The sequence below is a fragment of the Protomyctophum parallelum genome (genome assembly GCF_964188405.1).
Source record: "Protomyctophum parallelum genome assembly, chromosome: 2".
In the NCBI taxonomy this organism is placed as follows: domain Eukaryota; kingdom Metazoa; phylum Chordata; class Actinopteri; order Myctophiformes; family Myctophidae; genus Protomyctophum; species Protomyctophum parallelum.
This window is the reverse complement of record NC_139699.1, coordinates 7731066-7758405: the sequence shown is the minus strand read 5'-3', so window position 1 is coordinate 7758405 and position 27340 is coordinate 7731066. Positions and strand designations below refer to the sequence as shown.

Sequence of the window (27340 nt, the reverse complement as noted above, 5' to 3'; positions counted from 1 at the left end):
CTAGACATAGACATACAGTACTGCTCAGAGCTGCTTTAAAATCTATTTCCTTCCTTGCTTTCACAGTTCTCTTCCCATTTATTGAGTCACCTTGGAAAGCCCATTTCAGATAGTTTGTATTCCACCAAGCAGTCACCATTTTAAAGTAGTCTTTTGCAGTCTCTATGTTGTTTGGTATGCCTGAGGAGGGGAGAGAGATTTTTTTCCCGTGCGCAATTCCGTGCGTCCACGGCTATTCCTGTTTGAATTTTAGTGTGTGCCCTGCCCTCCCCTGGGTGCGGAGCGGAGTGTGCGGCTAAAGGAGAATATATGAGAATAGGAAATCGAATAGAGATGGGGATGAAATGCAGAAAGCTCAATGTGTTACAACCCGCGGAGCGTTGAAACTTGAAACACCCAACCGATACAGAATCACTGAACCCTGCGCACACATTACAGAAAAATAAAAAATAATAAAATAAAATAACGTAACCCCCAGATCCCAGTCAAAGCACTTTTCTTTACTTGGAAAAACACTGAACAAAGCTGTGTACAGCCAAACAGAGCGAAGGGAATACGTCCATATATTGCATCGTCTCTGTCGGGTGGAAACCTCATTAGGTCCAAAACTGTTACAGACGTCGCTTCGGGGTGCCTTTCCATACTTGATACTTTTGATACTCCTGTGCGACGTTGTAGTATGATCAAGTAGGACATTCATTTAGGAGGAAAAAACCCCAACAAGTTAGAATGAGGTTTCTGCCCGACAGCAACGATGTTAAGACTCAGCTCGCTGCCTTGTGCGGGGCGACGCAAAAAGGATAGGCTCCTCTGCAGTCATGTTCCCTCAAAATACACTATTCATCTGAGTCCTTCTGTGTTTATTTACAACTGCTGAAACTGGAATCTGTGCCAACTGGGTAGAACTGACGCTCAGATGGCTTTTATGAATCACCAGCTTGTCTGTGTAGAAGGTGCTCCTTTCCAAACAGGTAGGCGTGTGTGTGTGTGTGTGTGTGTGGGGGGGGGGGGGGCACCTCTCATCCTTGAATGACAGGTGTGCTGTCTGTTCCTGTGATATTGTCACTGATGCTCGAGGTATAGCCACGCAGCACGGCATTTTTCTTCCCGTGGGAGATGGCAGCTGATGTAAAGGGCTGCCTTCATCTGCCTGTTAGGCTGTGTGATATTGATTGACGGGACACATCATTTAGTAAATACAGCTCAGCCATGTTGAACGCTGAACCAAGTGTCTTGCAAATAGAGAGAAGCATGGAGGCACGTGATGTCCGTCCGTCTCTCACTCACACTCAAACACTCACACTCATACACAAACACTCACACTCATACTCTCTTCAACTTGATAAACGAGATAACGAGATAAACTAGATTTCCTAGTTTATCTCCCAAAGCTCCCCCGCCACTCTCACTGATAAGTTGATACATTTCATTGGACAGGTTTGTCTACATAACAGGCTTCTCACTCTTTCAGTCTCTCTCCCTTTCTCTGTGCAAGTGATCAAATGATTGCGCGCGGGTGCACGCCAGTGTGTGTGTGTGTGTGTGTGTGTGTGTGTGTGTGTGTGTGTGTGTGTGTGTGTATGTGTGTGTGTGTACGTGTGTGCGCGCGTGTACGTGCGTGCCGCACGTGTGAGTGAGTGTGTTTCAAAGGCTCAAAGATGGCTGGCCTCGGCTCTCTCATACAGGGCCCGCAGCTTCTCAAAGCGTGGGCCCCAGTCCCCGAGGGTCTCCTCCTCTCTCCTGCCCTCCTCCTCGCTGCCGCCTCCCCCCTCCAGCCCCGCCGAGCTGAAGGAGCTGAGGGAGCCGGCGGGCGACCCGCCTCCCTCGGTGGAGAAGACCTGCAGCGAGTCAAAGGGCCCCGTGTCGGGATGCTGGTCGGCGTCGCGGATGATCTCGCACAGGTAGCGGGCCAGGTCCTGACTGGAGAAGGACAGGGAGCGGCGGGCCTGCAGCTGCGACGGGCGCGACTGACCCTGGGCCGGGAGGCGGGCAGGGGGCACGTCCCTGCGGAGGCTGGAGGAGGAGGCCGTGGTGGAGGAGGTGGAGCAGGAGGGGTCCTGCGTCTGGGCTCGGTGCTGCTGGACGGCGTGGGCCTGGTGGAGCAGGTGATGCTGGTGGTGCTGGTGGTGCTGGTGGTGGTGGTGATGGTGGGGAGGAAGAGGAGGAGGGGGAGCATGATGCAGGGCTCGGGAACGACAGTACTGGACCGACTGGGCCGGGCTGGGCTGGAGAGACTTCTGCAGCTCTGCCATATCGTAGGCGTTCTGCACGCACATGCACACATGCGCGCGCACGCACGCACGCACACGCACACGCACACGCACACGCACACGCACACACACACACACACACACACACACACACACACACACACACACACACACACACAATTATTATAAATTAACTTATTGCACAATCTCTAGAAGGAGACAATTTCCTAGGAAGGGGGCTGCAAGGCACAAAGGGAAAGTGATAGAGTGATAGTGGAAGCAGATCAGCTCTCACCCTTAAACCTGGTTGTGAACTTGCAACATTCCTCCTGTTTAATTTTCCTCTCCGTCTCCTTTTACTGTTTAACACATTGGATCCTAAGGGACGGCTATACTCATCGTATAAATTAATTATGCGGGCCACGCATGACGAGCAGGCTCGTCTTAAGGCGCTATCGCGATAAGGCGATATCGCTATAAGAAAGCCCCGCTGTGTTTCATCTTTGGAATCGCTCTGGTTGCTACGGAGGCTTTCTAAGGCCTCGCCAGCACTGTTTCTGTTTCTGCATAGCCATTAGCTTCAGTATTTGCCGCAGCCTTTTTACACTTTTTACACCAAATAGCGGAAATTCTAGTCTTGCAAAACATAAAGTGGCTGTTATAGCACCACCATGAGGCCAATATGAATAATACGGGGTGGAGGTAAAATAAATAAATAAGGCTGGACAAGAGCGAACAGACTTTGGTCGTCCTCACTGGATGGAAGGATGGATGGACACGTGGAGAATTACACTCAAAAAAAGCATTACATCCATCCATCTTCAAATGCTTATCCCGAGTCGGGTCACAAAGTCAAAAGTCAAAGTCAAAGTCGTACGATTTGTCACACACGTTACCGCAGTGAAATTTGTTCTCCGCATTTGACCCATCTCTTGGAGCGGTGAGCTGCAGCCAAGGAGCGGTGAGCTGCAGCCGTGTTGCGCTCGGGAATCATTTGATTAGTTGATTTACGAGGGCAACAGTTCCAGCAGAGAGCTTTTTCTTACACCGTGGAATATGTGTCTACATTTTAGCGAAGAAAGCTTGTGTTTTAAGCTCTGCCTTGTGGAGAGGAAATAATTCAAGAATTCTACCTACTATCTAAAAAGTATTACATGCTGATTGACAAAGATGATCTCACAAGGCACAATTTGGAGGGTTAATGATTGTGTGTGTGTGTGTGTGTGTGTGTGTGTGTGTGTGTGTGTGTGTGTGTGTGTGTGTGTGTGTGTGTGTGTGTGTGTGTGTGTACAGACACACACAGTTTGACCCAAAATGGCATGATAATTAGAACACTAGTAAACGTCCTGTAAAATATATCGTGCACGATGTCACAAGACCTGGGCACCATATACAGTATGGGGCTTTAAACATGTATGGGGATTCTGAGTGATACACTGAATCCCCATACATTCCCCATACACTGGAAATGCATGATTCCATAGTTAACATTGGCATTCCCATATATGGGCTTTACAGCTTCCCTGCGTAACCTGCTATTCACGCCTTTTATTCCATTGTCTTTCCCTCGAGAACTCGAGAACCGTTCACCTCACCGACTTCAAATTCGACACACACGTGCCACATCCCCACAGGGAGTAATAATAATAATAATAATAACTTGGATTTATATAGCGCCTTTCAAGAAACCCAAGGACGCTTAACAAGACAAAAAACAAAACTAGTTGCCAAAAGCCAAAATGAACAAATGTCTTTTCAGTGCAGACTTGAAAGAGTTCAATGTGGGAGTCTGGCGGATCTCCAAGGGGAGAGAGTTCCAGAGGGCAGGGGCTGCCACGTAGAAGGCTCTATCGCCGAGAGTCCGCCGTTTTGCGTGACGGATGGTGAGGAGTTCCATGTCTGAAGACCTCAGGTTCCGCTCAGGGGTGTAGTCCTTGAGGAGGTCAGTCAAATACTGTGGGGCAAGGGCATGGAGGGATTTGTAGGTGAGGAGGAGCAGTTTGTAGTGAATGCGGAATTTAACCGGGAGCCAGTGGAGGTGTTTGAGGGTGGGGGTGATGTGCTGCCAGCTTTTTGTGCGGGTGAGCACTCTGGCAGCGGAGTTTTGCACGTACTGCAGTCTGTCAAGGGACTTCTTGGGGAGGCCGAACAGAACACCGTTGCAGTAATCCAGCCGGGAGGAGATGAATGCATGGATTAGGGTCTCTGCAACTGGGAGTCTGGGAGTGAGGGGCGGAGTCTGGAAATGTTTTTGAGGTGGAAGAAGGCAGATTTAGTGACAGATTTGATGTGGGATTGAAAGGAGAGGGTAGAGTCCAGGATGACACCCAGGTTGCGTACTTCAGGGGATGGAGAGATGGAACAGCCATCCACCTGGAGAAGAAAATGTCCAATCTTCTCAAGCTGAGCCTTGGGACCCATCACCATGAGCTCGTTTTTTTTGCTGTTGAGTTTGATGAGGTTGGTGGTCATCCAGGTCTTTATTTCGAACCGTAGATCATGTTGGCAGATGATCTGACCGAGCGGAAGCATGTAAATGGTGAAAAGGATGGGACCAAGTACAGAGCCTTGTGGCACTCCATGGTTTACTGGGGCATGGTGGGAGCTGGAACCGTTGGTGGAGACAAACTGCTGCCTGTCGGACAGATATGAGTGGAACCAGGAGAGAACGGATCCGGTGAGTCCAAGGTGGGTGGAAAGGCGGTTGAGGAGTATGGAATGGGAGACAGTGTCGAAGGCTGCTGAGAGATCCAGAAGAATCAGGAGACTGATGTTGCCTGAGTCAGCAGCCATGAGGAGATCGTTGGTGATCTTGATCAGGGCAGTCTCTGTGCTGTGGTGAGCTCTGTAGCCTGACTGGAGGGGTTTGAAGAGTTCATGATTGGACATGTGCTGATGGAGCTGTGCGGCAACTACTCTTTCCAGGGTCTTACTGAGGAAAGGGAGGTTGGAGATCGGCCGGTAGTTGGCAAGGTCATCAGGGTCCAAACCAGGCTTCTTCAGGATTGGGGTGACAGAGGCGATTGAGACTGGTGGGTACGGTGCCTTATTGCAGAGAGGAGTTAATGATGTTTGTCATGATGGGGCAGAGAGTAGGTAGGCAGGCCTTCACCAATGCTGTGGGCATTGGGTCCAGGGAGCAGGTGGAGGCCTTGGCCTTGGTGACCAGTTCAGTGGTCAACGTAGCTTCCACCGGAGCAAAGAAGGCAAAGGGGGGACATGCAGCTGAGGGTTCAACGTCCTGCAACTGAGGTGCCTGCAGGGAGGTGGAGGGTGTCTGCAGCTGCAGGTGCCTGCAGGGAGGTGGAGGGTGTCTGCAGCTGCAGGTGGATGGTATCCACCTTCTCCTGGAAGAAATCCAGGAATCTGGTGCAGAGATCAGTGGCACCAGAGGGCGAGGGAGTGGGGGAGAGGGGGCTGAGCAGTTTGTTGATGGTGGAGAATAACTTCCTGGGGTGGTTTTGCTGAGACCCAATGAGGGTGGAGTAGTACTGGGTCATGGTCCGGGAGAGAGCCTCCTTGTAGGCCATGACGTGGTCTTTAAAAGCCAGATGGTGGACAGTGAGGCCAGTTTTCTTATAGAGCCTCTCCAGGCGTCGACCAGCAGCCTTCATGACTCGCAGCTCAGTGGTGACCCAGGGGGCAGGGCGGTTGAATGAGACCGCCCTGGTTTTGATGGGGGCAAGAGAGTCCAGGCTATGGGATAGTGCAGTGTTGTAGCTGGTTACCAGGTCATCGGTCATGGGGTCGGGGGAAACCCTAGCCATGTGGGCAGCTATCATGGTTGATAGGGCCTGAGCACTCACTGTCTTGGTGTTCCTGAATGTGACGGTACGCCTCGGACGCTGCCTGGGCAGGGAGGCAGGAACACTAAAGACAATGGTGTGGTGGTCGGATGCCTTCAGGTCCAGACACTGCAGATTGGTGGGAGGTGTACCAGTGGAGCACACCAAGTCCAACGTGTGACCTCTGTCGTGGGTGGGGCCATGCACATGTTGGGTAAAATCGAAACAATCCAACAGTGACAGAAATTCAATGGCAAACGTGCAACTGCTGGAGTCCACGTGCACATTGAGGTCGCCAAGCAGGAATGTGGATGGAGACATGGCACAGACAGGGGTGAGCAGCTCAGACAGCTCAGACAAAAAGGCAGTCCGGGCCGAGCTGGTGGGCGGTACACTAGGACGAACTGGTGTTGTAAAAATCCAGCTAGTGTGAACACAACACACTCAAATGAGGTAGCAGTGGTTACTGTCACCTCTTTAATGAGGATGTCAGCTCGATGGATCACAGCCAGCCCACCACCACCCCCCTTCAAGCGAGGCTTCTGTAAATATACATAGCCTGGGGGAGTGGCTGCATTGAGTGCCTTGAAGTCCTGTGGTGCCTGCCATGTTTCACACAGACAACAGATGTCAATGCGTCGTTCTTTGATGATGTCATGAATGAATCCAGGTTTATTGTTAAGAGATTGAGTGTTCAACAGCATAAATTAAGCCGCTAACATGAGCTGGATGGGAGGTGCTGAACTGTCAACACAGACCAGTGGGCGGAGATAGCGGGGGCGCACATGGGCTTTGTTGTGATGACGTAATGCACTAGAGTGAGACACAGACGTTATGGAGGGTATGGGTGAGCTGGAGTAAATAAACTTACGTCGCGAGCCCCTATGAATATAGCGAGGGCGACGCAAGAGTCCAAGAGCTTTAATGACCGTGATGGAGTTTGGAATGGAGTAGCTGACGAGGTCAAGAAGTTTCGCGGAGGAGTACTGGAATATATATACCCATCATTGACGACAGCAGAGGCTAACGGTGGCTAACGCTACCGCTGGATGGAAAGAGTCAAGGAATCCAACTTTCCCAAGTAACACAGCAGACCCGTAATCCAAATGATCCAAGCACAGAAGTGTCCTACTACAACCAAGGAGTCATAGAAAGTGGGCAAACAGGCGATTGCCGTTTACCAGGCTGGAAAACCTGACAGCCGTCAGATAACAGCTGCTTGATGACAAACAAGTAAACAACCGCAGATCAACCTGCAGGTAAGTCCCAAAACTGTGCAATCCTTGTATTGTAGCGACGCCGACAATCCAGGTATAGTGTACTGATTGCTATTTTGTTTTGTTTTGTAAAGGCACTGAAAACACACTTAAACTTTACTTTTGTCTCCAATTGAGAAGCGGCGACAGAAACGCCAGCGTCCTCTCACACCGGAAATGTATGTAGTGCAGTGCCCGTAGTCGAGTCGGACCCACGGTTGTCCAGAACCACCACAAAAGGCCTATGCCGGGCCACAAAAGGCCTCTGCCCGGGCCAGACTCCATATTTGGGCATGCCTGACAAAGAACTCCATATATGGGCATAAAAAGGACACAGACATAATATCTGGGTGAGGGCATGCGTTTCCAACTTGCATCGTTACAAGTACCGCTGTAGAGGCTCCAACGCATAATATCTGGGTAGGCCAGTGCCCAACGGGCACCGCTGTAGAGGCTGTACAGGCTATGGTTTTCAGACCATGGGGATTTGCATGTGAGTGCGTGCGTGCGTGCATGCGTGCGTGCGTACCTGGTCCTCCTCTCCTCCTCCCTCCTCGTCGTAGTTGAGAACATTCTCTCTGATGTCCTCCCAGCCGTCGTGGTGGGCAGACACATGGTACACACCCTCCTTCAGACCCTTGTAGCTTCGCCAGCGAGTGTACAGGAAAATACCCAGCAGCAGTACTACTTAGACCGAGAGAGAGACACGCACGCACCAAACGCAAGCACGCGCACAGGCAGGAACACATGCGTGCACACACACACACACACACCAAGTCACAGACAGACAGACAGAAAGAGAGCAAATTATTATAGAGAGAGAGACTGCCTGCCTGCCAGACAGACAGACAGACAGACAGACAGGGTGCTGGAGAAGGGCAGTGCGAGACAGAATTACAGAGAGGAGGAGACAATAATTAGATCTTCATTTATATTCCATTCTAAGCCTGTGCCACTCATCCAAAAATAATGCAGATAACGTGTCTACAGTGAACTCGATAGATTGGCTCCTTTCAGCGAGGGACACCGTCGTAAGGTGACGTATAAACAAGGCTGTATAGTACAGTAAAATGATGTATGGGCAGAACTGCAAACTAAAGTACCTTGCTGACCAACCACCATCTAGCCTAATTAACCTCATGGACTTGGAAAAAGATGAATGGTGGAGCTGGCTTCTGATGTACAGTATAGGTTACAGTTCTGGAGTCTGTCCCATTCCCATGCTGTAGTAGTGGTTTTCAAACTTCTATTTTTAAGGGACCAAGCCAGTCCCGAATTGAATCTCTAAATGTTTTGATGAATTGAACAATGTGGACCCTGTTGTAAACAAGTGTAATGCTTAATTGGGTCGTCCACTCACAGTTAACAGTCTTTGTATTGAGTTTGTGCTTGAAATGTACTGTAAATTCTGCAAACTGTTAATAAATATTTCAATCAATCAAAAAAAATCCCTTATTGTTACTTGAAGGGACGTTGGTCCCTTATTGTTACTTGAAGGGACGTTGGTCCCTTATTGTTACTTGAAGGGACGTTGGTCCCTTATTGTTACTTGAAGGGACGTTGGTCCCTTATTGTTACTTGAAGGGACGTTGGTCCCTTATTGTTACTTGAAGGGATGTTGGTCCCTTATTGTTACTTGAAGGGACGTTGGTCCCTTATTGTTACTTGAAGGGACGTTGGTCCCTTATTGTTACTTGAAGGGACGTTGGTCCCTTATTGTTACTTGAAGGGACGTTGGTCCCTTATTGTTACTTGAAGGGACGTTGGTCCCTTATTGTTACTTGCACAAGCAGAGCGCGCAAGTACTGTGGTCGGCTGGACCGAAAGTGGTACGTATATTATGGTATGCATGGTTATAATTGGCTGTTGATGGTGACGTAATTAAGATATGTTTCAATGTTTGGTGGGTAAAAGGTAACGTACATGTATGTAAGAATGGTGGGCATCCCAAAAACAATTTATTGTTTTACTGTAGGTTAGTACTATAGCTCTTATATCTCTTTTGCGCCGACGAAAATGAAAGCCTCATGGGTATCGAGGCTACATCTGTAACAACCCAACTTATAGAATTCTGTAAGTAAACAAAGGGTCTGCTCTCTGCTGGTTATTGTGGAATATTAGATTACTAGGCTAATCATTATATATTGCATACCTCAAAGGTCAATTTGAGGTTTTGAGTATAGAGGGTATACAAGAGATTAAATACTGTTCATTGATTAATGTTACTAACATATAAATAGAAAAGAAACAATTAAACAAACTGATAGTGCTGTCAAACAAGTATATGTCTAGTCTGTCTGCAAAACAGTTTTATAATATAATAGCCTATGTATAGTGGGGGGTCCCTGCTTGATCTCTCTCTCACTCTCAGGTAAAGGGTCCTTGGCTTGACCTGAAAAACATTGAAGACCCTGGTCTGTATTTATATGAAAATAATCCAGCATTATGAAATTATTAGCCAAAATGTTTTAAATACATAGCAGATGCAAGCTCACAATGCGTCACATCCATGCCACGCTGTAAGCTTGTGGATCTGCAATTTCAGGTGTACGACACCGTCGTGCTGCAGAATATAAATGAGGCTTCTATCCCAAAGAACAGCAGCAGACAGAGAGAGAAAGCTGAACATTTGTGAAACAGTTGAAAACTACTTAAAACGCAAGCAGTACACCCAGCTGTGGCGTTGTTGTTGTTGTTCACGTGTGTGCAGAAGCTTTCTTTAATTACAAAATGATGATCGTGACGCAGATTCGCAATTGTGTCGGAGAATCAGCAAGAACAACAGCTGTGGATAATTACCGCTCAGCGCTACAGTGGAAAAAAGTTGTTGTTTTTAACTTTTTTTCGTTTATTTTACTTTTATTGCTGCTGCTGGCTGTCTGGGGCCCGGACAGTGAGGACATGAGGGCTCGAGCCCCGCAGCCCCCACATAGATGACGTCACTGCTTCTCTTGTTTAACCCATGGGGTTCACTTCTGTGAGTCGCAGGTGCTCTTTATAGTATGTTGTCTCAACTTGTCTGCACCGCCGTAAGGTAGCTTCTGTTCACTGACTGTGCAGCACTGCGCTGAATGTCAGAGAGAAACCTTTTTTTCCCTTCCTTTTCTGATGGTGCGTTCAATGCGCCTCGGAAACACAGATTAGGGTGAAATACAACATGAAAAAACCGGCGCAACCATGGATTTTACCGATACAAGCACTCCGCGAACGATGCATCGCAATTTCACCCGTCAATAGTATCCGAGACACAGTGAATGAACCGATGCACTCGCATCGTGCACGTCAGTATCGATTTTTTGATACGTATTGATTATTTTCCACATGCCTACCGACAACTCAGCGTATGAGTCTTCAAGAACCCTACCCCTCCCACACACAAACACACAATTAAAACCGACACTGTCACAATCAGTGGCGGAAGGTTCCTATAACGGCAGTGGGTGCAGCCACGCATATTTGCGCTGCGGCTGGCTGCTATTAGCTCTTAAAAGAGCCGTTGTGTTGTGTTATTATTTTGCCAGTGGGTTCTTCTGCTCCTGTGCACCCCCGGAGTTGACGCCACTGGTCACAATTACATGGTCTTCATTTTCTCAAGTTCAGTCGTCCATGTTTCTATGGCATATTGTGCATATTGTTCTTATTGCTTATTGCCTTCTTACTTGGTCCTGCCTTTTTTTATCAGATCACCATTGTAAATATGTCATGTCATGTTGTAAATATGTAAATCTTCCTCCCTAAGATGTCACAAGGAAAGCATATCCATTTTCCTTTAAAACCTTAACAACGCAAACCCACCAAAGAAACCTTAACCACATGAACCCATCAAAAATAGCCGATCTACAAGCTTACCGATCTACAAACATTCTTAAACCATTTAAACCTGAGAAAAGATTCAACAAATGTCTTCTAAATCACGAGAGTTTTCTGAAAAACCATGTCAGTGTTGCACAAACATTTTCATGTCAAAGACCCCCAAAAATAAATGTAATTGGCCGCGGACCCCCATCTGAAAATATGTTGTTCCAGGGACCCCCCATGAATCAAAGATTTTAATTAAAACGCGTTTGCTGTGAAAGAGTATTATAGTCAAAGATTTGCACCACATTTTCACAATTTTTCAACAATAGCAAATGTACAAGCTCGTAGCGCAGCACTCGGTGCCACGCTATGAGCTTGTAGATCTGCTATTTTTCAATAGCTAAATTATAACAAGGGGTTCCCGCTCAGAATGGATTAAGGTACCCACTTTGAGAAACCCTGCTGCGGAACCAACAGGCATCCCAGCAGGCATCCCTTAAGCCTCACGTACTGTAGTGTACACCACTGCATTATCCTGACTCTCTCCGTCTACTGTACACCACTGCATTATCCTGACTCTCTCCGTCTACTGTACACCACTGCATTATCCTGACTCTCTCCGTCTACTGTACACCACTGCATTATCCTGACTCTCTCCGTCTACTGTACACCACTGCATTATCCTGACTCTCTCCGTCTACTGTACACCACTGCATTATCCTGACTCTCTCCGTCTACTGTACACCACCGCATTATCCTGACTCTCTCCGTCTACTGTACACCACTGCATTATCCTGACTCTCTCCGTCTACTGTACACCACTGCATTATCCTGACTCTCTCCGTCTACTGTACACCACTGCATTATCCTGACTCTCTCCGTCTACTGTACACCACTGCATTATCCTGACTCTCTCCGTCTACTGTACACCACTGCATTATCCTGACTCTCTCCGTCTACTGTACACCTCTGCATTATCCTGACTCTCTCCGTCTACTGTACACCACTGCATTATCCTGACTCTCTCCGTCTACTGTACACCACTGCATTATCCTGACTCTCTCCGTCTACTGTACACCACTGCATTATCCTGACTCTCTCCGTCTACACCTGGGTCCTGAACAGCACACAGCAATTACCATGCTATTAGTTTGCACACGTTTGCATTTTGCATTTTTAATGAAGCCAGCCGTTTCAGGGTTTCTAAATGGCACAGTCATGCTATAGTGAGCTATGTGCAAATGTGCATAATGATGAGGCTGACAGCCCCATCTTTAAGCCATTTTAGGCGGGAACCCCTTTTGGTGTTAGCATTACGTTATGCTTTAGCTATTTAAAAAATAGCAGATCTACCAGCTCATAGCGAGCTTGTAGGTCTGCCTATTTTTGAAAAATCGAAGAACGACTGACGTAGAAGACATTTTTAGAATCTGATCTCAGGTCAGAATGGGTTAATCATGAAGGAGCTACACTGCCGTCACTAAACGGGGGATTTGAATTGCTTGAATAGAATTAAGCCACTAATTACTTAATTAATATCAATATGTGATAGTTCTCAAGAGGCGAGAGACGATTGATATCTACAAGTAGAAGAGAAAGACGAGTGGCGGAAATATGAGATACAGTACAGAACCGGAGAGGGAATTCTAGGCAATTAATGTACAGTAGAGTTACACCCCCCCCCCCCCCCCCCCCCCCAGCTAACTTTAGAGAAGCATGCGCAAGCACGCACGCACGCACACAGAGTTCTACATTGTGAACCAATCTGTACATAGTTTGCACTCACTTTACTGTGACCTTTTGTAACATCTAACACATCCCCAGTGCTTTGCCCTTCCCATCACACTACAGTATATGCACTCAGTGCCAGCACCTCATACATTAGTTAGCATCTATAAGGGCTCAGTCTCTTTTTGGGTGCGTTTTCTTTTCTGGCATATCCTGCTATTACATTTCCATATCTGCTTTACATCTGACTACCTTCATTTTCCTTCATTAGCCATTACTTGCATTTTTCAAGTCAAACCATTTAAAAAAGGATTAGCTTGTGTGCTTTTTGGCAGAATTGGAAAGAACCTCTTAAACCCTATAGGCTACTTTGTTGTTGATCTATAAAGCATGAGTTTGTACTGCTCTCCAAAGTTCACGTATATTAGATCATGTCCAGAATAGGAAGCTATAGGGTTCATGTACTGTAGATGATATTTAATTGGAATTATTTGACTGAACAGGTTTATGTCATATCTCTCAGTCAATTCTTGTTTCCTTGGATAGAGATAAATCCTCCTCAAGATTTTAGCTATCCAGGTTCCCTTCTATTGGTTATCCGTTCATATATTTTAAACGTTTTTCAGTCACTGTATATGTGGGTTGTGAAAGCCCACATATACATCACACACACGCAGATGCACGCACGGACGCACACACACATGCAAACAGTGTATAGGATTGTATACACACAACATTCAATGTTGATTGTATGCATGAAAACATTTTCAAATTTTTCAGCATTATTTCTCAAATCAATTCCAATCATTGTGTGGTGTTACAGGCTTTAATCTATTCTCAGTTTGACAACATTGACACTTTAACACTTTAACTGTAAAAGTATTGTTTTCATTAACAAGTTAAAAAATATTTGTGTGCTTGTGGTTGTGCATTTTTAGGTTATTCAGGTCAATGCCTCAATCATTCCTCCATTCAATTCAGCTTGACTGCATCCAGTTGGCCAAGTACAGTATAGTTGTTCAAAAGACATCCACTAAGACGTAAAGATTTAAAGGTTTATAGTACTCTACTCTGAGTACTCACAACGGCAGAAAACAACCTTTTCAATGCCAATACCTTCTCTCCATTTTTTCTCGAACAATTCCTTTTCCCTTTCATTCTGCAAGTCTCTGGTATGTGGGAAACAAACCGCAGCAGCCTATCTAACAATTATTGTAATAACCATAGAGCACCGAAGTCCTGACGTAACTCGCTCATCCCGACGATTCCCCTGGTTCGCGGAAGTAATGTCTCTATGGAGAATAACATGGGGTGATCTTAATATCGTCTACTATAAGCGTTGTGGTCCAAAAATAAACAAGCTGTCTCTGCGTTATTGTCGGGAAGGTGTCTCTGTATCGTTTGCAACAGTCAGTCACTCATATATGATACAGTCTGCTTCTAGCGAAAATCTAACTAATTCAGCAGCAGTAACATTAGCGTTTTCTCTCAGTCAGTTGATTCTTCATATCCATATGAGTGAAGCGGCCGGGGTGACATGTTTATTTTTCAAACACAGTTGTTATATGAGGCGATCTCAAATCGCCTCAATGGGGATTTCAATGCAACTAAACAAATACATGAACCTGGGGACTGACGCCCTCTGCTGAAAGTGACGTCAGACTTCGGTGCTCTATAGTAACAGACTATTGATGCCCCCCGCCATCCCATTTAACCCATTTAGGCCTGACCTCGAAATCCTCCAGTTTTCTGAAATAATTTATTTTTTCAAAAATAGCAGACCTACAAGCTCGTAGCGCGCCACTCTGTGGCGCGCTATGAGCTTGTAGATCTGCTATTTTTCAATAGCTAAATTATAACATGTTTAAAACACCAAAAGGGGTTCCCACCCAAAATGGGTTAAGCAGATCATCCTGAAAGAACTCTGAAGCTGTAGTTCAATCAGCCATAAACCAGCTGCACAGTATGAAAAGAAAAATCTATATTGATTTACTGTCAATTTGTCCTTCTCCCAAGAAGGCATGTCTCTCATCACATGTATTATGTGGAACAGTGTAAAGGGATATTTTCTATTTTAATTTTCAAGAGAGGACAAACTGAGTTTGTATTGAACAAATCGAGTCAGCGGGAGAAATAAATACGAGCAGTCATGTTCATACGGCAGTGGCAAGTGGGATTGATTGATTGATTGATTGATTGATTGATTGATTGATTGATTACTTTACTAGTCAATAAACAGCACAGAGTTGCATTAAAACATTCAGGCTAAAAACAAACATCACACAAAAACGTCCTAGGGACTTGTTTCCACTCTGCCTGTTTCCAAGTCTTCCCAGAGACCCACTGTAGACCACACATTTACTCATCTGGGGGTCCCTGGCACAAACTCTTTTCAGATGGGGGTCCGCGGCCAAAAAACTTTCAGAACCACTGCTATAGACGCTATCATAGTAGCAGACCAGCGTGCTATTATTGGCTCTCTATCCAGGCCTTTTGCAGCCAGGAGTGTGGTTAAAGCCTGAACTTTGACCTGTCCTCAATCCACCTGCTTGTAGTAGTGGTCCTCAACTTCTACAGTAATCAATCAACTTTATTTGTTCAGACTCAGGGTCCAATAACAACAGACAACATGAAACACTACATACAGAGAAGAAACACCCCTAACCCATAAAAACATAATTTTTACAATAAACATTCATACCAGTGCTTCCAAAAAGCAGACCGGTACCTGGTGCTACTGAGCTTGGTTGGACAACCTCAGCGTGGTTAAGATACAAACAGCCAAGTATCATCCAATAATCTGACCATGAACGGAAAGGAAGCCCACTGACTTAAATCATTGCTGTCGGGCAGAAAACCTCGTATCTCAGTCTTTAAAAAAATATCTCCCCGTTGTTCATCATAAAAGAGTTGCACAAAGGTCAAGAAAATAGCAGATCTACAAGCTGATGTGTTGTGCGCTTATCGGCTATTTTCACTATTTAAAAATGTTTTAAAACGATAATAAAAAAGGAACAGTTTGGACATACAATTTCCACATAACAGCAACAAAATGCTCTTTACACACCTGTTACGGACCACGGGCCTTGTGGTTATTTGATATTTGTTTAAGTATAATTATTATTTATGGTGACTATTAAATTAGGATAATAATTATAAGTTGGAAACGTATTATGTTTTATGGCATGTGACAAGTTGTGTTTCTTCTGTTCCCTGTTTATGAATGAGTTCATAAACAGGAGGAAAAAAGAGCCACAACTATAAACTAAAGTTATTTTTCAACCCTGTCTCCTCGCATATTATGTTGTATTCCTTCACCCTAGACGGAGGTGCATAACAACACCTTTATCCACGATAGCACCCGTAACAGACAACGTTTGAATCCATGGTGGACCTTGTCCTTGTCAGGTTCGTGGATGTGCTTAATTAAGCCTGGCTTCACAGGCAAATTCATATAGATACAGTTCCAACTGTTTAATGTATATCATTGTACAAATGACAATGAGGACGGTACAGACTCCAACATTTCACATTTTGAAATTAAACTAATAAGTCTAATGAAAATATTTAAAAATAAAAACTTGTTTTGTTGTTCCTCAAGCTATATAAATGGGAGATATAGGCCTACTCTGCTTTCACGAGAGCTTGCCCATTTACTTGAAAGGGAGACTTTTCAGGACAAAATAAAAAAAGTGAAATGTTTTTAAAGCCCAAAAGGAAATGAGTAAACAATAAGTAATGTTTCCTGCATTATATGGAAATAAAACATTCCAATTTTCCAACTCACTGATTTATGACATCTATAGGTACGGTAGTTGTTAAAATCTGATTATATATTTATTTGACTAGACCGGTGCCCAGCTGTAGAGCACGGAGTCGGTAACGATGGAGATCCATGCCCCACCCGGCTATGCAATATACCCGTTGTAATCGTGTCAGTGTACGTGTTCCACCTATCTCGACACCGGGCACTGCACTCCCTGTGGAGGTGTGGGAAGCGTATGTCGAATTTGAAGTCGATGGGGCGAACAGTTCTCGAGTTACGTGGATTACAGACGCACACACGTACAGAGACTTGCCACATTTGCTGTCTACTGGGTGTGCATTGGAGCGCACAGTGTATGCGTTATAACGTTTCAACGTACAGTACATATGCTAAGAATGTGTACACTACGCTCACTCTCTCGTAGGATTCTATGTGTGTATCTCATTGAACTACCAAAAAGAGATGATGGCTTGTGGGGAGCCAAGAAGCTAGAGGTCAGGGCTGGAATCTACACTGTTCAAAGAGCCTCTCCAGAGGACACACATGGTGAGAAATAGTGGGAGTTTGTCTCTCTTTACAAACGCATGTGCTTGTGCACACGTGCGTGTGTGTGTGTGTGTGTGTGTGTGTGTGTGTGTGTGTGTGTGTGTGTGCGTGCAAGAGAGAGAGCGAGAGAGAGCGTGAGAGAGAGAGAGAGAGAGAGAGAGAGAGGAGAAAGAAAGTGAGAGACTGTAAGAGAAAGCTGCGTTTTTTTTTCTTTTTGTTTATTTGTTTACACTGCCTCTGAGGACCTGAGGTATGCTTGACCATTGCTTCGCTTAGAAATATGTTTTCTTTCCCTCGCTCCTTGACTCGTCTTAATGCCTTTCCATAACCTTTCCCCGTTTCACTTTCACACCTCTGTTTACTATACCTCATTCTATTCGTGACAGCCTCAGGGATGACCTTATCTTGCACCTTCATTGTTGTTTTTGTTTTTTTTCTCTTTGCAGGGTGGTGACTTTGTCACAGATACAACACAGGAGGCTGTGAGATCTGCAGCATCCTCTCTCCCGCTTTCCCTGACCTGCGGACTGATACAGTCATTTGTGTGTTTCAGATACATAAATTCACTCAAACACACTTGGCTCAAATATTAAAGTTAAAAGCTCACAATTCCACAGATATGTTTGTGATGAACACATTATGCATTATTACAATACAATTTATTCACTATACCTATTACTGTGTGACCTCTCTTGGACATTTTGAAGACGTTGAGAAGTCACCACAAGCACACTAAACTACTCAAGGCACAAGTGGTTAATAAAGCATTTAGCGTTATGTGTTATGTGTATGGCCTATATGCTGTCTCCCTCTTTTTTCACATACTTCATGAGCCAGGTTGTGCCAGAATAGAGAGATCATCCTCTTTTGTCTCATACGTTTTCTACTGCTGAGTTCAAAGCTTAAAAGTTGCTTGGTATGCATGTAGAATTGGAGTTTTCCCGAGGAGGATTAAGGAACGTTTCTCCTTTGAGATTTGTTCATAATAAAGCCTTGGGTAGCATTGCAATGAAAACGGTAAGTGCAGTTGTCTTTCAGGCACATCCCTGGGCTCGAGGAAGGTCACTGTTTGTGCAATTTCCTTCCTTGCTTTAGTGGTTTTTAGTGCATAAATAGTTAAATACAGTGAGTAACAGCATGAAGACTAAGGTTGAGATTAATAAGCTTCTGGGTGGTACTTAAGCAGGAAGGCTCTAATTTGTATTGCACCTCGGGGATCAATACTGTCCTGTTATGGCTACTGTCTCTAGCTTTGTTCAGTCATCATCTGAGGAACTTTTGAATAGTTGTACTTGAAAAGTACAAAAGAGCAGCCTTTGAAGCTCATTGAGCATTATGACGTTGATCTCAGTGAAAACCGGTTAAAGAAGGAAATTAGAGGCTCATTGAGCGCTGCTTTAATGGGAAACTGTGTTTTGCTGCAGCCAGCTACAGTACATTGCAGAGTTCAAGTGACAGTGTTGGTAAGTCTGTGGTTTTCTCCTACAGTACCTTTAACAGCAAAACAAGCTATTACTGTTGCAAATGAGAGGGATAAATTGAGCATAGAAAAGGAACGGTTAGACCTAATTAAGGCAGTTAAGCCATCGGGTAATGGTGATACAGATTGAGTGTTCAGACAAAGCAGAGGAAGCCTGTACCCCATGAACTATATTGTTTGTATTCTTCAGGCCTATTCATGCTCCAGTTTTAGTTGATAAGGTACTAAAAACAGAGAGATGTGTTGGGGTCAGTGGCGACTCGCAGGATTCCCGTGGGATGGGATTAATATTTGTATTAATCCCGTGATCGGGGCGGGACGGGAATGAAAGTCAACAGGAGCAGACAGGAGCGGGAATGACATCGATCTATCGATCATAATGATCATTTTCAACTCAGCCCCTCACTTCACACGGGTGCGATTTTTAAGTACCTCATCAGTTGTTTCCATTAACAGTTTAAACTGTTAAACACCTAGGTTTTGTGGCAATTGATTTTGTGTTATATGGCATTTTGTACTATATATATGGCAAAAGGAATAGTTAATGTGTGGTTAATATAATGCCTTGATCTATTTTAAACAACACAAATCCTCAAAGGCCCAACACATAACAGGGTTCTTGCAAAAATGGTCATTCATTGTCAATGGCATTCAATGTTTGTGCTAGGACAATGTTTGTGTATACACAAAATAACACCGTGAACCAATCCATTTTAATTAGTAAGCTTAAAGCAATTGGTTTTGATAGCACATCAGGATGCAATCCTACCTGGAGGTGAGAGAACAGATGGTGGAGGTGAACGGAACACCCCCAACAAACTGGGAAATCTGAATCTGAATCTGAATCCATTCTCTTTGGATCAAATAGTAATCTCAAGCTTCTCAGTCAATCTTTCCGGTGATAAAATGGTCACCAACATAATCAAAAAAGTCAATCAAAGAACAAGATCTCCTCACTGGTCAACAAATTTAAAACACCTTGAAGACCTTAACAGGGGCCATTGTACGAGGTTTCTTTAACTATGATTGCACCTCTTGGTATACCACAGCACCTCAAAGGCCCTTAAAACAAGCCTCCAGACTTCCCAAAACAAACTGGTCAGGCTACTACTTGGCCTCACTCCCCAAACCCACCTCACCCTGCCCACTTTGATAGGCTGGAATGGCTTAGGGTTGACAACATAGTACAGCATCTTGCAATGGGTCTGGTCTGTTGTAAACAAGTGTAAATGCTTAATCATAGTTCGTCCACAAAGTAACAGCTTTTGTATTGACTTGTGCTTTCGTTTGAAATGTTCCCATTCACATTTTTCAATCAATCAAAAACCTAATTGGTGCAGCAAAGTAAAGTAAAGAGTAAATTCGATCTTTAGAGTTACTGGCAGGTCCTATTAACAATCAACAGCTCATTATCTGCTTTTGTAACACCATCAGGCCTGTCATGGGTTTTGGCTTACATCAGGGGTGGGCGACTTTGACGATGGAGAAGGCTCATATTTCTACACTCACTCCAGAGGGCCACATTGCATATTTCTTTCATAGCAGAAATAGCCGATCTACAAGCTTTAATGTAGATCAGCTATTTTTGCTATATTTGAATTGAAATCCTGATTTTTCTTTTCTATTTTTGAATTGGAATCCTGAAAAGTAACCTTTTTATTTAATTTCAAATGCATTTAGTTATAGTTAATTGAGACACTTCAGCTCAGATTGACCATAAACCTATTGCATGTTAGTATGGCGGTGTGGCTCTGCTCATGTGATATCAGATAATCTGCGTACCGAGACACAGCTCTGATATCACATTTGATATCTCCGATTATCTGTGCACCGAGACACAGCTCTGATATCAACGACCCCCCAGAGCAGAGCCAAAGATACAATAATCCATGAACAACAATACACAGTAATAACACATCAACACATGATTCAACACAATGATTCAACACAATCGCAAACAATACAATAATATCCCATAACCCCTGGACTAAGAACTACAGGGAGGAGCCCGGGGAGGTGGGGGAAATTTTCACGCCGCACGAGCTGCTTGACAGCTCAGCATGGAGAATGAGTAGTGAGCTGAGGCTGCCTGAATTGCACTGTGGGAATGAGGGCGTGGCCTAGAGAGGCAGATGATTTCAAGAAGCAGAATGAATTACTAGGGGGAATGAATGAGGGGAACTATATCTATATTAACAAGTGAGAACTTGTACCCAACACATGGCAAGAAACCCAAAGCCACAACAGCTACGTCGCTATTGCTATTATATAACTAATAACCCATCCGTTACTACATGTGGAGTCAACTCCCGCAATTTCCTTCTTCCCATAGTGCGCGGCAACGTAACTCTGGGACTCTAGTATACATATATATTACATACATATATATTAACCTTCTGCCTTCCGTGCCTCAATGAACTATCGCTACGCTTGATTTATGTTAAATGTATTAACTAAATACAAATACATTGGACATAAAAAACAAAACACAATAACATTGTAATACTACTAATTCAGACTGAAGTAATAGAGCAGGTCATGTTTCCATGTTTGGAATTATAACAGTTGGGGTGGGGGCCGCCAGTTGCCCTGTTGGCTTATGTAATAATGCAGCTGCATTTCACCTGGTGTATTATTTATAACAATGTGGTGATACTAGTAATACCTGGGAGGATCATCACATCAAGTCACTGTTTATCAAATGAGGGTGTGTGCAAAATATGGAATTCCTGATCTGTAAAAACTAATGTAATATACTGTATAAATAAAATAAAAACATTTTGAATAGAAAACCACATTGATTTGCCATTATGGTGTAAAAACTGGAATGATATGGCTACAGTTTAAACTAAATCAGTTCAGAAGGCCAAGGCACTAATTGCTACTCTCATTCCATTTGGTATTGTAATGTTCTTCAAAAGGTGGGTTATTACAGGTACTATTCATTCATAGCATCATGCTAGCTATTGTTAAAATGTAGTCGGATACTTTTCTTTAAAATAGGGAAAGGGAGTACTAAAGAAAGTTTAAGAATCACTGATATTCAAGAGAAATGTGAGTTTGCAAAAGTCACTTACTTTGGATATTGATATACTATCTCTGTATGGTTGTGGGTTAGAGTAATTTGCAGCCTTCTTATGCCAAAGTTTATTGATGAGTTTTCTGTTGTTGTTCTTTATCATTTTGTTTTGTTGGGTTTCTTTTGTTATTAATAACTTGTTATTGCTTGCTTGTCCAAGGGCCTTTCCATAATTTAGATATATTATTGTTTATACTGGGTGTTTTTCAAATATTCAAATGTTTTTATTTGACGCTGTACTTTTTTGTTCTGTTGATTGATTAAAATTCTCCTCAATTTTATGCAAAACACGTTGTAACTGTTTTGATAAGTGCTCTAAAAATAAAGTTTATTATTATATAATTAGGTTTTAGAGTTTGGTCGACTGCTGTTTTTGGCGGAATTCCTCAACTGTGGTGGCTCCTCTGACTCAGTTGCTGAAGGCAAAATCTAAATTAATTTGGCCTCATGTCAGCAAGCTTTTGGTATAACATTAAAGCTTTGTTTTTCTGTTCCAGTTTTTCTGTTTTCTGTTGTTCTGCATCCCAATTGGTTCAGCCTCTCGAGCGGCACGTGGATACAAGCCAAGAAGTTCCACTCCTACCAGCTGAATTCTTTTGTCGAGGGCTGGCATTGGTCTTGGCTTTGCGGCACTTCCACTCCGGAATGCCAATGGTATACTAGTATTTGCGAGCACCCCAGACAGTCTTTAAGTTGCTTGATTCAATATTTAGATATTTGACTTAGTTTTGATCAGACACGACTATATAAGCCCATTCAACTTCAAAGTTGATATCAACCACATTAAACTCATTAAGACACACATCACTATAAGCTAGGCTCCAATGTTGCCTGACAGCGTCGCACGTCGCATGTTCGAATCCCGATCCTCACGGCCTTTGCTGCGACAACTCCCTATCTTTCTCGCCGTTTCCTGTTACGTCTACCTACCTACTGTATAAAGGCATAAAAATCCCCCCCCCCCCCCCCCCAACAATAATAATAAAATACATTCAGCATTATTTACAGACCATATGGGTGGTCTTCCTCTTTTGTCATACACTGTACCCTCACCATATTGGTGGTAAAGTGTTAACAACCGCAAAGTCTAAATATGAAGGAGACATTAACAGGAAGACATAGATAAGTAGTAATTATAGTAATTATTTCTGATGTTATGAATAGACAATAACTTTCTGTGGGTATGGTCACTATGTTGGTTTAAACTAAATCCAGGGATTTTGCTGTGTATAGGTACATTTTAATGGACTATAAAAAAGAACCACACGGACCACTCACCATTTAAGCAATACACTTCAGTAATGCTAATGGAGCAAGGCACCATCACTGTTGACAGTCAAAGCCATATTAGTAAAGATCACCCTCAAGTGTGCAATACTGCGATTAGACAATGTTTACCAAAGAAAAACACATCATACAACAAAATCTAAACTGAATGGAGAAACCTAGCGAGTTTGTAAAACACTAGTGTCTTGCCCATCAAAGATCCCATTAGCCTATAAAGCAATTAACAGTTTTCCCCAAAAGCCACACTACTTCCTAGGTCACATCCATCCAGGGGTTGAAACAGCTAGCTGTGGTCCCCTTCTTGGGGTTGCCACAACGAAACATCTGCCTCCATCTCACCCTGTCCTCTGCCTCCTCTTCTCTCACACCAACTAACTTCATGTCCTCTTTCACTACATCCATAAATCTTCTCTTTGGTCTTCCTCTGGGCGTCCTGCCTGGCAGTTCCAACCTAAGCATTCTACACTCACTATCCCTCACTGTCCAAACCATCTCATTCTGGCCTCTCTGGCTTTATCTCCAAAACATCTAACATCTCCCTCTGCATGCACTCGTTCCTGATCCTATCCATCCTTGTTACTACCAGAGATAAAATCAACAATTAGTCTCTGCTACCGCCAACTCTGCGTCTTTTCCTCTGTCTATAGTCTAAACCATTCAACATAGCTGGTCTCACCGTCCTGTACAAATAAAGGTAACACTTTAACTTAAGAGGGCAAATAATTAGTGATTCATTAATGAACATCATAAATTAATGAACTCATCATTAATTCCTGGTCCTCACCATTAACTAATGGCGAACTTAACCAAGTGTAATGCAATATCATTAGTTAAGGACAATATTCCACAGTTCCACTTTACTTCTATGTCCAGGATGTCCACTCATAGGTGGATAGGAGTAGTGAGTAGGGGATGGTCCATGACCACCCGATAATAACTTAAACCAAATATTAAATTAATTGATTTGTCTTCACCACAGATAAGACATGACACTGCTCTATCGGGACCCTTAATGGAGATGAAATTCATCCTTTCTGAGATTATGCCAATTAAACTGAGCTCATCCGGTCTGAGTATTAATCACACATTAGTATTCCTCAAATGAGACTGGAAATCTGACGCGGCTGCCTGGCGTGTGAAAGATAATGGGCACGACCACCCACCAAAGTGGATAGAGGAAGTGGAGAATCTTTGAATCAAGCACATTCATGAAAAAGCATGAACACAAATACAAGTGCAAGTGCTTTTTGAAACCTATAATGCGAGGCTCTTTTGATTTCATGTTAAATAATAATGAAAGTCTATAGGGAAACAATGACAATGATTAAGAGTTACAATGATTAAAGGGAGCGAGGAGGGTGGCTAATGATAATTTATTCTACACAGGGGGAATAACACTCCATTACAGAATTAATGTGTTTTCTATAGCCTAGCTAAGAGACCAATCTCTTCAAAAGGACTGGTAAACGTTTATAATTCTCCCAGAACCTTTCACAAGAACTGATTTTGTTTTGATGCTCTTTATTAAATGAGCAACGCAACAGCACAGCTATCAGTCACTGACCAGAACATATACTGTATATCTCAACTGAACATATATATTTCAATACGTTATCTCTGGAGCTGTACTTGAACGTGCAAAATGTTAACATTCACAGTTAAAGTCCTGAATGTTAAAATAAATGCTGGAAGTACAGTATGAGTGCACATTTACACTCTCACTCTCAAGCAAAACTCATAGTCAGGATTTAGCTGTGTTCTGAATAACCATACCTGCTCATGGTATGATGTTAGTTAGTCAGTTGTCTCAAGGCTTATAATCATACAAATACTTTAAAATGTAAAATCTATAGTAGATCATAGCTTTCATCCATCTGAATTAATGTAATCAGGAAGCTAGACTTTATTCTCTCCTGTCTCTCATTATATTTGTTTTAAATGGCAGTTAGTCACAGGAGTGACATCATTTGTTTTGTCATCATACAGTAGGCTATACATAGGTTTGAAACATCACACGAATGGTTAAAAAATGTATCTTGAGGAAATACTATATTGCACACCATATCTTGACACATATCTATGGCTGTCATTTTGTTTGTTTTCTGTGCTTGTCCATAATTAAAATCCAGCAAATGAGATCAAGATAAAGACAGAAGGTTGGAGTGTTGGAGTGTCGTGTTGTAGCCGAACGCTCACTCTGGTATAAAGTGTCTAACTCTTTAGTTTGAGGAGTAAAGAGAAAATATACCTAATTAGTCCTTATTAGAGAGGACTAATTTCCTTCCTCAGGAATACAATCACTCATCACGTTGAGGAGGGTTGTGATCATTCAAAGAACTATCTTTACCTGCACCACCGCGCCCGGCAGAGACAAGGATGAGACTTGTTTGGGTCCATGTGCAAAACATCTCCGGCCAATTGCTCTGGTGTGCCCATCCTCCGACCCTACACTGCACTTCGCCTCTATTTCCATTACAAGAACAATTTCGCCTTCGGGTCACGTTGAGCTCGATTTTAAGAGAAGCTCACCCTTCAATGACACGACACGGTGACCCATTCAGAGCAACATCTCAGATGTTTTTCCTGCCCAAATGAACCTGTCTTCCCACCGATACACAGAGATACAGATAAACAGAGACAAACTCTTAGTTTGTAGTACTGTCAGTACACTGTACGCCGTGATCTTTCCTCCCCCTAAAACATGACATCAGGTACTATGATTATACTATAGGAGGAATATTTTTTATGTGTACAGAAAGTGTTAAAATCATGTTTTTATCTGGCCACACCCACCAGTTTATTAAGTAGGCCTATATCTGGTTTTCACCTTAACACCACCCACCTGAACTAGAGTTCTCAAACTCAGGCCGGACCCGACCCGACATTTTAGGGCCGGGCCGGGCCTAAAATGTATGCTAATCAGTAGGGCCGGGCCGGGCCTGGGGCTCCATGAAAAAAAAATATATATATTGAATTTGTTTAGAATAGTAAAAATAATAGTTCTGTTCTGTCTGTTTGTGTATTTATCTATTATGAAGATGGTGCTGACTGGCGTTTCACTTTTTCTCTGTGTAGAGTTCTCAAATTCTGCACAAACCCGACCAGGCCCGACCTAACACAACGTTTTAGGGCCGGGTCGGGCCTAAAATCTATGCTAATTAGTCGGGCCGGGCCGGGCCTAGGGCCTGATCAGTTAGGGCCCAGTTAGGGCCGGGCCTTAATTTTCGGGCCCGATGAGAACTATGACCTGAACCACCTGTACGGATATATACGTAGCTGGCAAAAAAAAAAAGAGTTAAACTTCCACCAACGTCTGCCAACTACTGTATAGACAATTAAAATATGAATGTAAAATGAAGCATCGTGGTTGTTCAGGCAGGCGGAAGTTAGCTGGTCTCACATCCAGTGCAAAAAAAATAAAAAAAATAATCTATCGTTGCCTGTGATGATGGAATAATTGCAGCAGCTGGGTAAGTGTGTGATTTTGTGTTACTCGACGACACTGAAAATGAGTTTCATTACTTAGTGTGATTTCGAGTTGAATGAATGTGCGGTAGAGTAATGTCTGTGGTTATTAATGCTTGTAGTTACGGTATATGTACATAGCCTACTTTATCCACGGGATTCAGCGTTTTAGCCAAAGTGATAATTTAAGCATAATAACAATATAATGTATAATGTTTTTTATAGATGTCTCTTCAACAAAATGCATGGCAGCCGGCGTAGTCTTGTGTGTGTGTGTGTGTGTGTTGAGACTATTACACACACGCAGAATAATAATAAAATCAAGAAATGATCTATTGCCTGTTATGATGGAATAATTGCAGCAGTTTGGGAAGTGAGGTCATAGTTTCGGCAGCTCACACATTGAATACAGAGAATACATTGAATATCTTAATACATGACATCTTGTTTGACCTACTGTATTGTCAGTATCTCTGCTCTGATACACTTCATGTCTGTGCTTGCCGAACTAGCAATAATGTCCAAGGCCACCCTTTGCAAACAAACAAGTCAACAACATAATTACACATACATTCTGATCAATTTGTATTCCCTTTCACACGTTTTCTGAAATCTGTGGATAAATTATGGAGTGGAGGGAAAGGTGACACACAGAACTGAAAAAGTCTTAGAAGGAAACTAGAACATGTGTTCGTCAGACCACAGGTCTCCACCAGGTCAGGTAGGTAATTGTGGCCTCCGTGATTTAATGCCTCAATTTCACTGGGTACACAAGTGTTGCAGAGTGTGTCTGTTCCATGTCCGTTCTAGACGACTGTGACTCCACCAGAAGCATTTATGAGCTGTTAATAGAAGCGCATGCGTGCAGACAGCTCTAAAACTATGCATCTGCTCTATTTCTTTCTGCTCGCTGCTCGTGGAATGCAGCAAATAAATAGTG

General features: G+C 43.6%; 1 protein-coding gene across 1 annotated transcript in view; it reads right to left on the bottom strand.

Annotated features, from left to right (window-relative positions):
• Positions 1-1652: 1652 nt before the first annotated feature.
• LOC310877409 (neural-cadherin) overlaps positions 1653-27340 on the bottom strand; it is a gene marked incomplete at both ends in the record, with an annotated part of 328331 nt that continues 302643 nt past the window's right edge. The window contains 2 exons of the mRNA XM_083791243.1: positions 1653-2264; positions 7781-7935. Coding sequence (XP_083647369.1) covers positions 1653-2264; positions 7781-7935 — 767 coding nt within the window. The remainder of the gene's footprint in view (positions 2265-7780; positions 7936-27340) is intronic.